Below are 14,755 nucleotides of genomic sequence, written 5' to 3'. Positions count from 1 at the left end.
CAGGAGGCGGAGCTTGCAGTGAGCTGAGATCGCGACACTGCACTCCAGCCTGGGCGACAGAGTCCGACTCCATCTCAAAAAATGAATAGAATAGAATAGAGAATAGAATAGAATAGAATAGAATAGAATAGAATAGAATAGAATAGAATAGAATAGAATAGAATAGAATAATGATCAGGAGAGAATTGGGCATGTACCATGCTGGCTATTTTGGCAGTTCTCTGAGGCCTTGCTACTATACCTTTATGTTTATTGGGCATAATAGCTTCTACGTCCATCCACACCCCTACATTCTACTTAACAGTTGTACAGTAACAGGTATTGGATATTTGAGAAAATTCCTTTTCTATTTTTGAAGTCTATTTTTTCTTCCTAAGTAGCCAAATGATAATATTTCAGTGTAATAATAATCTACTTGAGAAGCAGATTCCCTGAATAACTTTGTGTGAGACTTGTCTACTTTCTTACATATATTTACAGCTGGAAAGACTAGAAATTAGTTGATAAAGCGAAATTGTGTATTTGTTAAAAACTAGTGATTTGCTTGGAGTTGTACAATGTATAGTGATTGCCTTTTAGATTCATTTTTAAAGGTCAGGCTGAAGGAAATCATTTTATGACCCTAGTTACAACTTGGACGTCCGTGGCATTCTTGTAAGAGAGGGCTCTTGTCATGGGATCTTTAGGGTGCAGAAACCTTTGTGGCTGGTGATGTGTTTGCCTGAGTTTTGCTCTGGCCCGCTGGGCTTGTTCTGCCAGCTCTTCTCGGCAGGCTGCGCTGGGCTTGTGCTACTGGCCTGGATCTCATGCCTGCCAAAGGCGAGTCAGGCATGGAGTGGCGAGGGGTTCGTGAGTGAGTTCAGGGTCTGGCCACTGTGTGCAGCCAGGCACGCCGACCATGGTGGGGCAGGCAGCTCCAGGCACAGGCACCGGCTCCGTGCAAGGCTGTGGCTAGACCGGGCATACTGCAGGTCGCTTCCATTGTGGGCACGGTGGCGCCTGGAAACTTACAGACACCAGGAACCACAGAGCCCCAAAGAGGGTGTCACAGCCCTGGCTCAGGGAGCCCCTAGGTCTGGGCTCCCTGAAGGACCACAGTTCTTCTCTCCTTCTCATCGCCCACAATGTGGCGAGCAGGGGAGGGGGAGGTTCACTCCTGTTTGTGTTACAGCTCCTTCAGTCTGGCCATTCCTTGGGTCCCAAGTTCTTGTCCCACATCCAAGAGGAATGAGGTATGCAGACAGTTGCAGGGGTGAGCAAGGTAGAGGGGAACTTCATTGAGCAACAGGACAGTTCTCAGGAGACCTGAAGTGAGTAGCCCTTTCCCGCAGGCAGGTCATCATAATGAGTGTCCAGCTCTCAGTGGAGGGGAGACCTCTAGTGTGTAGCTCCTTTCTACAAGCAGGTCATCCTGACTAGTGGAGGAGACCCCCGGGGGTTGCTTCTTCCAACAGCTGGTAGTCCCCATGTCTTTCTGAGTCTGTTTGAGTGCAGGGTTTTTCTGGGCTCAGAAGGGAGGAAGTGTGCTGACTGGTCCATGTGCAGCCATGGGTGGGCCTGGAAAAAGCACCGTAAGTTTTCATTCCCGTCTGCAGACTCCACCCAGAACTGGCAGCCCAGCGGCTCTCAGGCTTCAGGCCATCCTGGCTTAAAGGTGGGGATTCACCAGGGACCTCTCCCTTCCCACCTAGGAACCTGTCTGTCTCCTGCAGCTGTCAACATATCATCTATGGCACCCAAAGTATTTGCGCCAAGAGAAGCCTATAGGCCTCTGTCGAGCTGCTCTCAGCTCCCTGGCCTCCCTCCTGTGCTTGTTGGCATCCAAAGTCCAGAGTGGGCCGAGCTGGAGATTGGGGGTACTGGGGGCGCTGGCATGTCAGCACCACCCTAGTGCACACATACCCGGCCGGGTGGCAACAGTACCTAGGCTTGGCTACAACTTTGCTCCACACTGGATCAGGTGCTGGGAGCGAGGAGAAGCCAGAGAGCAGGAGCAGGCACTTCTCGAGTCTGCTGGCGGAGCAGTGGGCCTTCCCCGGCCCCCAAGAGCATGGGGATGCCCTGACCCAGAGCTGTGGCCGTGTGGCGGCAGCTGTGTCTGGGAACATGGGGCTCCTGCCCTGACAACTCCATAGAAGTCAGGACTCCTGCCTGTTTCTGGCCCCTGTGGGTACCATGGTGTGCGCAGCCCTGGCCATACTTTGCCCTTTGCAGCTGGTGTCCCCACAGCGGCTGCTCCAGACTGTCCGCTACTGCCATCACTGCCACTGATCCCAGGGATTATGGTGAGTTAATCATGGAGCATGTGGCACAACAGTTCTGGATTTTCAGAACGTTAAGGGGGTGGTGATAGAGGTTGACTGGTAATGCAAGGGTCATTACAGTAGGAAGAACAACCAGGAGAGAGAATTTGCTAAACGATAAAATCAAATTGATAAATCTGATGCTGGTATAAATTTCTTCAAGGGCCTTTCCAGTAATGACAAATGAGGAAACCATCCTCCTTATGTCTTTATTTTGTTAAATACTCAACAAAATCACTGTGTTTTTGCTGGGAGATGTGCCAACTAACTGCTGATGGCTGAACTATCAAACTCTGGTTATTGGAGGCCCAAAAATATAATTCAGAGGAGTGTTAAGTAGAAATTCTCATTTTAGCTTAGTAATATATATTAAAGTGTTTGCTGAAATGTTTTTTATTACGTTTTGAAATGTGTTGTTTCAAATGTATTACATGCTTTTCAAAAACACATTTTTGGTTATAAAATATATGAATAAAATTTCAATAAAATGTATAATTTGATTGTAAAGTATATGACTCAGTAGTATTAAGTACATTCACATTGTTTTGCAACTATCACCACCATGCATCTCCAGGGCTTTTTCAAAAATCTTCCCAGACTGCACCTCTGTACCTGTTAACAATAACTCTCCATTCTACCCTGCTCCAGCCCCTGGCAGCCATCATTCTGCTTTCAGTTTCTATGAATTCGACTACTCTAGGTGTCTCATATGAGTGGGATCGTATAGTATCTGTCCCTTTGTGACTGGTTTATTTCACTTAGCCTGATGTACTCAAGGTTCATCCATGTCGTAGCATGTATCAGAATTTCCTTCCTGTCTAAGGCTGAATAATATTCTGTTATACATATGAATCGGCTACATTTTATTTACTCGTCTGTCTCTCCGTCCGTCCGTCCGTCCGTCCGTCCATCCATCCATCCATCCATCCATCCATCCATCCATCCATCCATCCATCCGTGGGCATTTGGGTCACTTTCCCCCCTGCTGCTATGAACAGGGATGTACACATATCTGTTCCTCTGCTTTTAGTTCTTTCGGGTATATGCCCAGCTATAGAATTGCTGGGTCATGTGGTAATACTATTTTGAATTTGAGGGAAAAATTTATTTTAATTTTTTGTTGGGAGTTGTGCCTGTTAACTGCTGGTAGCTGAACTATTGAATTCTGGTTAATGAAGGCACAAAAATGCGATTTTGAGGAGTGTTAGGTAGAAATTTTCAGTTTAGCTTAGTAACACATTATATTTCAATATTATTTTACTTAAAGCACTGTTTTTCACAGTGCTTGTACCGTCTTGCATTCCCACTAATGATGCACAGGGGTTGCAGTTTCTTGACGTCCTCACCAACACCACTACTTTTATTTTTTGGATAGTAGCCACCCTAGTGGGTGTGAGGTGGCATCTCATTGTGAGTTTGATTTACATCCTAATGATGAGCGATGTTGAGTGTCTTTTCATGTGCTTATTGGCCTTTTGTATATCCTCCCTGGAGAAATGCCCAGAAAAATATTTTTAAGAGTAAAATTAGCTAAGTTAGGAAAAATATCACATGATGCCTAGTAAGAATGGTTTCTTGGACATGAGTTCTCTCTCCACTATTCTCTGTGGAGTCATGCTCTTCTTCTAGTTCCTTTCTAGTTAGACAAGCTAAGCTGGAAGCTTTTTTTGGAATAGCCTCCTGACCAGCTGGTACCCGCTTCCCTCCCAGGGCATGAGACATTGTGAGGGCTGCAGATGGGCGTCCAGCCCTGGCCCGCCTTTGAGAGCTGGGTTCTTGAGATGCTGCCATGGCTGGCTCCTCCTCACCTGCCGCCATCACTCCCTGAGTGCTGAGGTGCTGGGCTCTTTCTCAGGCAGACTTTGTTCTTAAAGGATTTGTTCATAGAAATGTTTGTGGATTGTGATTGCATGTGGTTCAGCCTTGGGGCATCAGTTGTGGTTGGGGTGAATTTTTCATGAAGAGAAACCTCTTTGATCTTCAGTTCTTGCAGGTCAACCTCAACATACAGAGTAGGAGTCACAAACTTTTTCTGCAAAGAAACTGATAGTAAATATTTTAGATTTTTGTGGACCATAAAGTTCCTGTTGCACCTGCTCAATTCTGCTGTTGCAGCAGGAAAGTAGCTGCAGACGATACCTAAATGAATGATTGTGCCTGTGTTGCAATACTTCATTTACAAAATCAGGCAGCACAACGTATTTTGGCCCATGGACCACAGTGTGATGACCTCTGATGTAGAGTTTCACTTTTCACCATCTCCAGTTTGCCTAACCTCTGTGATTCTAACATAGGCAGATATCCAAGTGGAGCAGAACCGGCAACACTTCTATGAACTGTCTCTCGAGTATGTGTGTAAGCTGCAGGAAATCCAAGAACGAAAGAAGTTTGAGTTTGTGGAACCTGTGAGTATTATTGCCAAGTTGTTTGCTGGTGGATTTTTGCAATATAAGATAAGTATTTATCTTCCTAGGTCTGATTTTTGGTTTATAGTTATTAGAGGCCATAGTGCATAAGCATGAAAGAGACATATTGAAAAGGGCAAACACAGCCATGAATTCAAGGAATTGCCTCTAAATCAGTGTTTCTCAACTGTATTTGCACGGCAACACGTAATATTCCCATTGCTACATGATCTCAAGGAAAGCAAACAAGTGCAGTTTCTGCTACCTTAGCCTATAGCTCTGTCTTTAAAAAGTGTCTCTGAAATAATTTATAGTAGAATGAGTGAACATGGGTTGTTTATACCAGTTCAAACTTTGGTACTTTAAACAATTGTTTGTAATGTAACTTCAAACACAACTCATAATGCTTATGGCAATCTAAGTTTAGAAGCAGGATGTGGAACATTTGAGACAATTTTATGAGTTACTCTGATTAGTTACTTTAGAAACACATGATCTTTGTGATTATATAGATGTTTTCTAGTAGCTTCAGTTGTTTATTTATGAAGATACATGCACATAAATATATATAACATAATGTAAAGGATATTTCATGTGGATTTCAGCAAAACAGGAACTCATTTTCAGGATTCATTTTAATTTTAATATCAACTTGTTGAATGGTTTCTTTTTCTTAAACAGCTTTATTAAGATAACATTCACACGCTACACAATTTACCCATAGTGTGTATGGTTTATAGAAACAAGAATAACCAAGTAATGATTAAAAATGAGCATTTGTGGAGCTATAGTTTAGTTGCAACGATAGTCATTAACCTAAACTAGTAAAGTAAACCTCCTCAAAAGCTTTCTTTTTATGTGAAATAACAGTAATGGCCTGCTTTATTGGGCATTTATAATGCTCAGTTGCTGTTCAAGTCATTGTTCTAAGTGTTGTACTGAACTCATTAGTCCACACTATTACTCAATGAGGAGATAAGGAAATAGAAGTAGAGAAAGGTTGAATAATTTGCCCAAGGTCCCGTAACAAGTCATGGCTGATGTTGGGAATGGAGCCTGCTGGGCATTTGGTGTCACAACCCCAGATTCCTAACCACCCACGGTGTGGCATTTGAAAGAAAATGAATCTCAACATTTCCTTAACTCTCTCCCCAAATCACTTCTCTTCAGTTTAGATTTATTGACTCACATGTGGAGCAGAGGCAACAGCTCTCTAATTAGAGACAGGTTGGGAGTTGGTAGAAAACTAAAGGTTTAATTACGGGTTTGGGGCTGCCCCTGGCAAGTCATGGAATATCTTTGTCAACAAAACACAGGGGTTGCACTCTGTTGGATGTGGCTGGGGAGAGTCTGGAGCTCTTTGATTCTGTGATTTTACTTTCTTATAGATTGTATCAACCTATAGTGATAAGATTTCAATTACAAATACTGGAATTCTCCTGACTAAAGAGGACAAATGGATGACTTTATAATTCAATTTTTCCTACAGAACATGCCATACAAGCTGCCTAATGGCTGTGATATTTAAGGGAAAAAAGCATCATTTTCTATAAAGACCAATTAATATTGTACTTGGGTTTACTTGAATATTATTGACTTCCCTTTAATCACTTTATTTCAGTGGAATAACAGTGAGGTGGCGGGGGGAACACTTGGTTGTTTATATGATTCTTTTTTCTCCTGAGTTGTTTTGTGCTAATACCTCTTTTCTTCCTGTGTCTTAGATGCTGTCATTTTTTCAGGGGATGTTTACCTTCTATCATCAGGGCCATGAACTTGCCAAAGACTTCAATCACTACAAAATGGAACTACAGATCAACATTCAGAATGTAAGGAAATGAAAGCTTTCTTTATAAAAAGATGTTTGAAAAGTGTATTTTTCATTTGTTGTATGAAAAGCCTTAAATGAAGACAATGCTGATCTGTTGATACTGAGAAACTGAGGGTATGATGCCATCTGCTGGTCAACTCTTGGTGTGACGAACTGCTCTACAGTTGGTTGAGGCTTGGGAAATTCTGCCACCTGGCGGCTTTTCCTGCAGTTTCTGGGTCAATTCTAAGGATAAGCTTTGTTACCTTAACTCTAAGTCAGCTATTTCTGCAACAGACAAAAGAGCACTCCACTTTAAGGCTCTGAATTTATAATGCACTACATTTCTTCTCCTTTAACTGGGTATCTTGATTTTTGTTCCCAGATAAGCTTATCGTTTGAGTGGAATTTCTTCCCTACATTTTATGCATATTTACTAATGCATTGGTGTTCACAGTTGCTATTGGTCTTGATTATTTTCCTTTGGAAAATGTGTGCTTTCTGCCAAGTCTTGGATGAAGAGATTCAGGAGAATGGTATTAAGCAGCATACTATATGTCATTTTGATCAGGTGGTGGATGTTTTTCCTCTCAACACTAGTTGATGCTGGAGGTGTCCTCATTGACAAGCTGGTCAGGGGATGTTGAGTGTAGTTTGAGGTCTTGTTAGGAATGTCGTGAGATAGCTTTGTGACCGACTCACAGCACATAATGAAAGACACACAGGTAGATGGATGGGATGCTGTGGTTGTTGCCTGCTCTTCATTTCTTTCACAATTAGAAGTTGAGAGTGGGCTGGGAGCAGTGGTTCATACCTGTAATCTCAGCACTTTGGGAGACCAAGGCGGGTGGATCACGAGGTCCAGATATCGAGACGATCCTGGCCAACATGGTGAAACCCCTTCTCCGCTAAAAATACAAAAATTAGCTGGGCGTGGTGGAGTGCGCCTGTAATCCCAGCTACTTGGGAGGCTGAGGCAGGAGAATTGCTTGAACCCGGGAGGCGGAGGTTGCAGTGAGCTGAGATTGTGCCACTGTACTCCAGCCTGTGCAACAGAGCGAGAATCCGTCTTAAAAAAAGTTGAGGGTGAATACCTTTTGTGTAAATTTTGTTTCTAACTTTTTTTTTTAATGTACAGTTCCCTATACTTGGGAATGTAGATGATAAAACCTCTTATTTTTATAATTTATGTGTCAACTTCTATTTGAGGATTGTTAGGACATTCACCTGGGCTAATGATAGAGTCCTGGAGTAGATTCTTTCTTTTTCTGCTGCTGTGGTCTCACAATTTATGAAAACAGTTATAAAATATGTGATATGACTATAATGTGACAAAACTTAGAAATCCAAAATGGGTATGTGTGGATTCGTTCTAGTTACCCCACAATTGTCCCTGCAGGTAGTAGAATATTGAGTTTAATGATGTTGAGTTTTTTTTTTTTTTTTTTTTTGAGACAGGGTCTCACTCTGTTGCCGAGGCTGAAGTGCAGTGGCACAACCACTGCTCACTGCAGCCTCAACCTCCTAGGCTCAAGTAATCCTCCTGCCGCAGCCTCCTAAGTAGCTGGGACTGCCGGTGCATGCCAGCACACCCAGCTAATTTTTTTTTCTTTTTGATAGAGATGGCATCTCACTGTGTTGCCCAGGCTGCTCTCAAACTTCAGGGTTCCAGTGATCCTCTTGTCAGCCTCCCAAGATCCTGGCATTATGGGGGTGAGCCACCATGCCTGGCCGATGTTGAGATTATTCAGAATATTTTGCAGGCAGCAGAAAACAGTTATGTAAAAAGAACACTAGATAGTTTACATAAGTGGTCCCCAACCTTTTTGGCACCAGGGACCGGTTTTAAGGAAGACAATTCTTCTGTAGATGGAATGGAGGTGGGGAAAGATAGGGTATGGTTTCGTGATGAAAATTCCACCTCAGGTCATCAGGCATTATTAGATTCTCATAAGGAGTGCACAATCTAGATCCTTTGCGTGCGCAGTTCACAATAGGGTTCGTGCTCCTATGAGAATCTAATGCCACCGCTGATCTGAGAGAAGGTCGACTCAGGCGGTTATGCTCACCTGCCGCTCACCTCCTGCCGTGTGACCCGATTTCTAACAGGCCATGGACCAGTACCGGTTGGCAGCCTGAGGGTTGGGGACCCCTGCTTGAGATTATAACTCCTGTTTTCCCCTTCACTTACTGGCTGTATAATTTGTGGAAATTCACCTTTTCTGTCTGGACCTCGTCTGTCAAGTGCAGGACTGGCCAGAATGAGAACCTTCAGGCAGGACTGTATATATAACTTCCAGAATCAAGGTAAAATGAAGAAAATAGTGCCCCTTATTTAGAGATAATGAAGAGTTTCAGATCAGAGGCATTTGATCATTAAACCAAGCAGAAGCTTGTGAATGCATAGGTGAATGCCCTTTGAAGCCAGCGCTCTGCCTCAGGCTCCGGGGTGAGCTGTGGGGAAACGTCAGTCTTTTGGGATGTTCAGTGAAACTCCTTGCACAGCTCATTTATTTGTGGAAGTGTGTTTATAACACACCTGTGGGGAAGGCGGGGGTCTGTTTACCTTATATAAACCAAAAAAACTTTCAGAGGCATTAAATATTTAGATGGTAATGAGCAATATTCAGTCTTGAAATCTTCGGAGCAAACTTTGAAGCTAAGCTATCATTTGAAATGTTTCACAAAATGACCTGGTTGGAATCCTTAATATATTCAGAACTTACACAATTGACAACAGTATTCATTTTCTGTAGAGAAATGGGGAAATGACAGTTTATTGAAAAAAAGCCTTTTTTTGTATTGTCTCGCACTTAAGGATGTGTGGTCATCAGTAAATCGCCCTACATTCTCAACCTTTTTTCTAAATATTCCTGTCTTGATTTTATTTGGCTGTTTCTTAATAAACACTCTTGCAACTCAGAGTTTCTCTCGGCCTCACCTTCAGTATTGAGAACACGTGATCTAGGTGGCATCTCTGCTCTTCAAAATGTTAATTTTTAGCTATTTTTTTTTTAAAATCAGAAATACCAGCACTTTTGAAACGCGGGTCACTCATTCTGTATCATCTGCTATACCTCATTGACACTGTAATTTGCTCATTTCTTGGCCATTCATCTCATTCCTTGATGTCAGTTTTGTATTATAATAAAGATAAAATGCTGGGTATATAAAACAACATATTGTTGAAAAAAGTCCCAGTTGTGGTTTTTGTGTGTGTGTGTGTGTGTGTGTGTGTGTGTGTGTTGCATTTATTTGTTTGTTTGAGACGGAGTCTCGCCCTGTCACCCAGGCTGGAGTGCAGCGGCCCTATCTCAGCTCACTGCAAACTCCGCCTCCCGGGTTCATGCCATTTTCCTGCCTCAGTTTCCTGAATAGCTGGGACTACAGGCACTTGCCACCATGCCCGGCTAATTTTTTTGTATTTTTTGATAGAGACGGGGATTCACCGTGTTAGCCAGGATGGTCTCAGTCTCCTGACCTCGTGATCCGCCTGCCTCAGTATCCTAAAGTGTTGGGATTACTGGCATGAGCCACTGTGTCCAGCTACATATATGTATTTTAGTAAACATAATCAAATGTTAACTGCCTCTGCATTATAACATCATAAATATTTTGATCATCTTTTTAGTATTTAATTTTAGTAAAAAAGCAAAACTTAGAAAAAGGTAAAAGTTATTTAAAAGTGAAAACCTATTTTTCCCCATTTGATAATACCTATTGTATTGTAAAAGTGCCTAGACCTTTTTTTTTTTTTTTTTTTGAGAAATAGAGTCTTCATTTTCTATAATCTAGAGTGATAAATGGAAATCAAGAAAGTAGCAAGATGGCTTTTAGGAAATGGGTTTTCCAGAAGAATGGAAATTGCCTCAAATTTAAAGAATATTTTAAGGAACTAATTTTGAACTTTTGTGATTTCTGTCTCCCGAAGAATGTGGGGAAGAGACTAGAATAGAATTCTTCCTGGAAGGAAATACAGTGTGCAGAATTTTAGGATTCTTAAAGAGTCCCTAGGAGATAACAAGAATGGGTAAGAATTATTTAAGAACATGGGCAAAATATTTTTGTCGCAATGTTCTAAGGAAAGTAGAATACCAAAACTACAGACTTGTGTGTGTGTGTGTTTTTAAAAGAGATTAGAAATGATCACATCAAAATATAACAGCAGTTACCTGAGGGGTGGGCTTATGGTTAGCTTTAGTCTTATCCCTTTTCTTTTTGTCCCCCAAATGGGACTATTTGTGTCTATCTCTCTGTTTCACGGTGATATGGATTAGTTTTTGTAATCAGAAAAGAAGTTTTTTAAAGATGTTTTCTGTTTCAATCAGATTTAAAATGCTAAAATAATAAGGCTTAATATAAAGCTAGTTTATTTGGAGATATTTAATTCCTAAAGCATGTAAAGAAAACAAGGCAGCAATGATCTTTTATTGGATAGATGGATAGCATTAGTGTCCTGCCATATAGGTTATTGTGAGGATTAAAGAACCATGTAAATACTCAAATGTTACCTATTGTAGTGTTTGGGGTCTAACATTATTGTAATTAGAAGATGCCTTCATATGTGCTTGGAGCTTATAATTGGAAATTGCAAGGTTTTAGCCATTCTACTGATTTTATGCAAAATTTTCAGTGCGTAACTTACCTAAAAATGGTACCATTAAAAAATAGTGGCTGGGGATGGTGGCTCACGCCTATAATCCCAGCACTTTGGGACGTTGAGGCAGGAGGATCACTTGAGCCCCAGAGTTCAGGACCAGCCTGGGCAACATAGTGAGACCCTGTCTCTACAAAAGTAGAGAAGAATTAGCTGGAGGTGGTGGTGGTGCATATGAGTAGTCCCTGTACTCGGGAGGCTGAGGTGGGAGGATCATTTGAGCCTGGGAGGTTGAGGCTGCAGTGAACCATGATTGTGCCACTGTACTCCAGCCTGAGCAGCAGAGTGAGACCTGTTCTCAAGAGAAAAAAAAAAAAAGCCTTCCATTCCCAGTGCAGACAAAAAGCCTCTGAGGAAGTCGGGTGGTGAGGGAGGAGGGACCTCGTGGAGGTGTCTGCAGCAGGGATGGTGGAGTGAGTGGTGATGAGACAGAGGTGGCTGCTGGGGCATTTGGGAGATTGCTTGTGCTGAGCAGAGATGTTAAGCGAGCACATAAGCAGACATGTTGAGAATGACAACCAGGCTTCTTACCGCCTGGGAAGAAATTCACAGATTTGGAAGGAGAGAGACTGGAAGGAAACCTGAAGAACTGGAGTAGAATTAGATTTCTTGGTAGGAAGTCATGGATTTGCAAATATATAGGTAGATATAGAAGTAGTGATGGTGTGTTGTATAAACACACGTGCTCTGTGTAGACAGTTGACCTTTGAACAACGTTGGGGTTAGCACCTCTGCGCTGTTGGGTGTCTGCATATAACTTTTGACTTCCCCCAAACTTGACTACTAATCGCCTACTGTTGATCAGAAGCCTTACCCATAACAGCAATAGTTGATTACCACATATTTTGTGTGTTCTATGTATGATATACTGTGTTCTTACAATGAAGTAAGCTAGAGAAAAGAAAATGTTACTGCAAAAATCATAAGGAAAATATACTTACTATTCATTAAGTGGAAGTGGATCCTCATAAAGGCCTTCGTGTGTTTTCATAATGAGTAGACTGAGGAGGAAGAGTTGCTGTCGCAGGAGTTGTAGATGGGGAGGAAAATCCATGTATTAGTAGATCCACAAAGTTCAAGCCTGTGTTAAGGCTTAACTGTATGAACATCTGTTTCCTAAGTCTGTCTGCTGAGAAGACTTAGAAGCAATGATACTTCCTTAGCTGTGAGCACACTGTGCCCCGATCTTGGTTTCCAAATACTAAATACTCTCCACTAAAAAGAACAAGAGCTCCTTTCCAGGACTGGGGCAGGGAAAGTGTAAGATGAGCCTAGGGTACCTTATTGGACCAGAAAGTAAGGAACTGGTCGAAAATTAGGGGGACCAGTCAAAAGACAGAAGCCAGCTCGAAGGGACTCCTGCTGCTCAAATCTAGGGCAATTTGAGCATGAACATAAATAATAGGATTATTGGCTTAAATACAAGTGTGTGTACATGCTCTCACCTGTGATAGCATCCATACATGTATGGCATGCACATATATGCATATGTGTAAATATACACACATGGGGAGAAGTGAAGGTTGGAAGGAATCTCAGCAAAATGACCAAGGAGGGGAGTAAAATCAGGGTGAAATTAGTACAAAGATGGGGATAAGGGCCAGGGATGGTGGCTCATGCTTATAATCCCAACAGTGTGGGAGGCTGAAGCGGGTAGATTGCTTAAGCCCAGGAGTTCGAGACCAGCCTGGACCCCATATGGAGACCCCCGTCTCTACAAAACAACAACAACAACAACAACAACAACAACAACAAAAACCACACACACAAAAATTAAGCCTGGCGTGCTGGTGTGCGCCTGTAGTCCCAGCTCCTCTGGAGACTGAGATGAGAGGATGGCTTGAGTTCAGGAGGTTGAGGCTGCAGTGAGGTATGATTGTGCCACTGTACTCCGGCCTGGGAGACAGAGTGAGACCCTGTCTTTAAAAAAAAAAAAAAAAAAATGGGGATAAGAAAACCTGGAGAAATGGAAGGAGAGAGGGAACCTAGTCATCAACAACTGAGTTCTACTTGCTTTGCAGGCTTATACTTTCTTACAGGACATAAGCTGATTTTTCTCGCAGCTTAGTTTTGTGTTTAAAAGAAAACAAACCTCTGCAGACAGGTTTTCCCTTTTACAATCTACATTTATCAGATGACTCTCCATCCCTTGACAAAAAAGATGTGCCATTCTACCGTTTTCCCACGCTTAGGACCCTTGGCAACCCCTTTTATTGTAGGGAGGAAAGAGGAGAAATTTCAATAATAATTTTCTGTCTCAGTTCTTCCACAGTTTCACATCAGCAGTTTTTTGGTATTAATACAATTATTTTTGAGTCTGGATGAAAGAAGTGTCCAGGAACACAGTGGTGCCGACTCATCACAATTGCCTTAGTAATAATTCTGTCACTTCACCTTGCATATACGTTTTCAGTGTAGCCGTTTGACAGATATTGGCACACCACGTCTCCTGCGTTTCAGAAATGTGATTTGTCTCTTCATATATCAAAGACATTATTTGTGTAGGTGAGATTTTTTTCCCCCTTCCGTCTTCAGGTAAGAAATGTCATTTTCAAGTGCAATTGCCATGACCTGGAAAAACTGACACTTGTATTTATTAGTTTGCAAAGAAGAATTAAACTTTTTCAGATTCTGAGTATTTACAGACTGCTAATGTAACAGTAACAAATCAGATTGATTGAGTCAGATTGGTTGTTGCAAAGGAAATACTTCTCAGGTAGATATATTAAAACCTACTTATGTTTTAAACCTAAAATTTAGTAGTGTGAGACCTGAAGGCAGGAATTTTTTATGTTGAATAATAAAATTATTCATGGTGTTAGAAAGCCTCCAAAGTAAGTAACCTGTAGTAACCCTGGCTTATACTCCTCTGGTAGCTATTTTACCACTATTTTTTTTTTTCTTTGCGCGTTAATCTCAGTAAGGAGGTACACTGCAAGGAATGGGGATATTTTGATAAATTTATAAAAAAGTTATTTAGAGTTAAAAAATGTAATTCGGTTATCCAGAGACTTTAAAATGTGCACGAGAAAACTCAGAACTTAACATTTATGTGTGTTTTTAAATCCATTTCAGACACGGAATCGATTTGAAGGAACAAGGTCAGAAGTGGAAGAGCTTATGAACAAAATCAGACAGAATCCCAAGGACCACAAACGAGCAAGTCAGTTTACAGCAGAAGGCTACCTGTATGTCCAGGAAAAAAGTAAGAGGCCCTCCAGCAGTGGCTGCTTAAAAATGCAAATTATTGAAAACTCTGCTATTCTTGCCATTATTGTGACATTTTGGGCAATTATTCCCACCCCTTTCTCTGCCTGCTTCTATCGCCTAGTGGGTGTATATTGCATATTCTGGAGAAACACATTCCAGCCCTGGAGAGAGGGGTACAGTGAGCTTAGGAGTGGCTGTGAGCACCCTGTTCTTCCGACACCCCACTAGCTTCTGTTTCACACTGTGTGCGACCCAGGAACATGCTTGTAAGGAAGTCAGAATTTGGTGTAAGATTGAAAATGAGCCAGAGTTATGAGGGTATTTTATTTTTTCTCCTTCCCCCTCACCTCTGCCCTCATTACCAGTGCAC

The 14,755-nt window shown here is 42.0% G+C and overlaps 1 protein-coding gene across 7 annotated transcripts in view; it reads left to right on the top strand.

Moving 5' to 3' along the window:
* Positions 1 to 14,755, top strand: part of LOC105463455 (Rho GTPase activating protein 10) — a 351,270-nt gene that overhangs the window by 146,441 nt on the left and 190,074 nt on the right. For all 7 annotated transcript variants that reach the window (XM_071092951.1, XM_071092950.1, XM_071092949.1 and 4 more), the window contains 3 exons: positions 4,598 to 4,708; positions 6,433 to 6,537; positions 14,251 to 14,380. In XM_071092951.1, the coding sequence (XP_070949052.1) occupies positions 4,598 to 4,708; positions 6,433 to 6,537; positions 14,251 to 14,380 (346 nt within the window). The remainder of the gene's footprint in view (positions 1 to 4,597; positions 4,709 to 6,432; positions 6,538 to 14,250; positions 14,381 to 14,755) is intronic.

The sequence above is a fragment of the Macaca nemestrina genome, chromosome 3 (genome assembly GCF_043159975.1).
Source record: "Macaca nemestrina isolate mMacNem1 chromosome 3, mMacNem.hap1, whole genome shotgun sequence".
Taxonomy (NCBI): domain Eukaryota; kingdom Metazoa; phylum Chordata; class Mammalia; order Primates; family Cercopithecidae; genus Macaca; species Macaca nemestrina.
The sequence above is the reverse complement of the archived record's forward strand: the minus strand, read 5'-3'. Positions and strand labels throughout refer to the sequence as shown.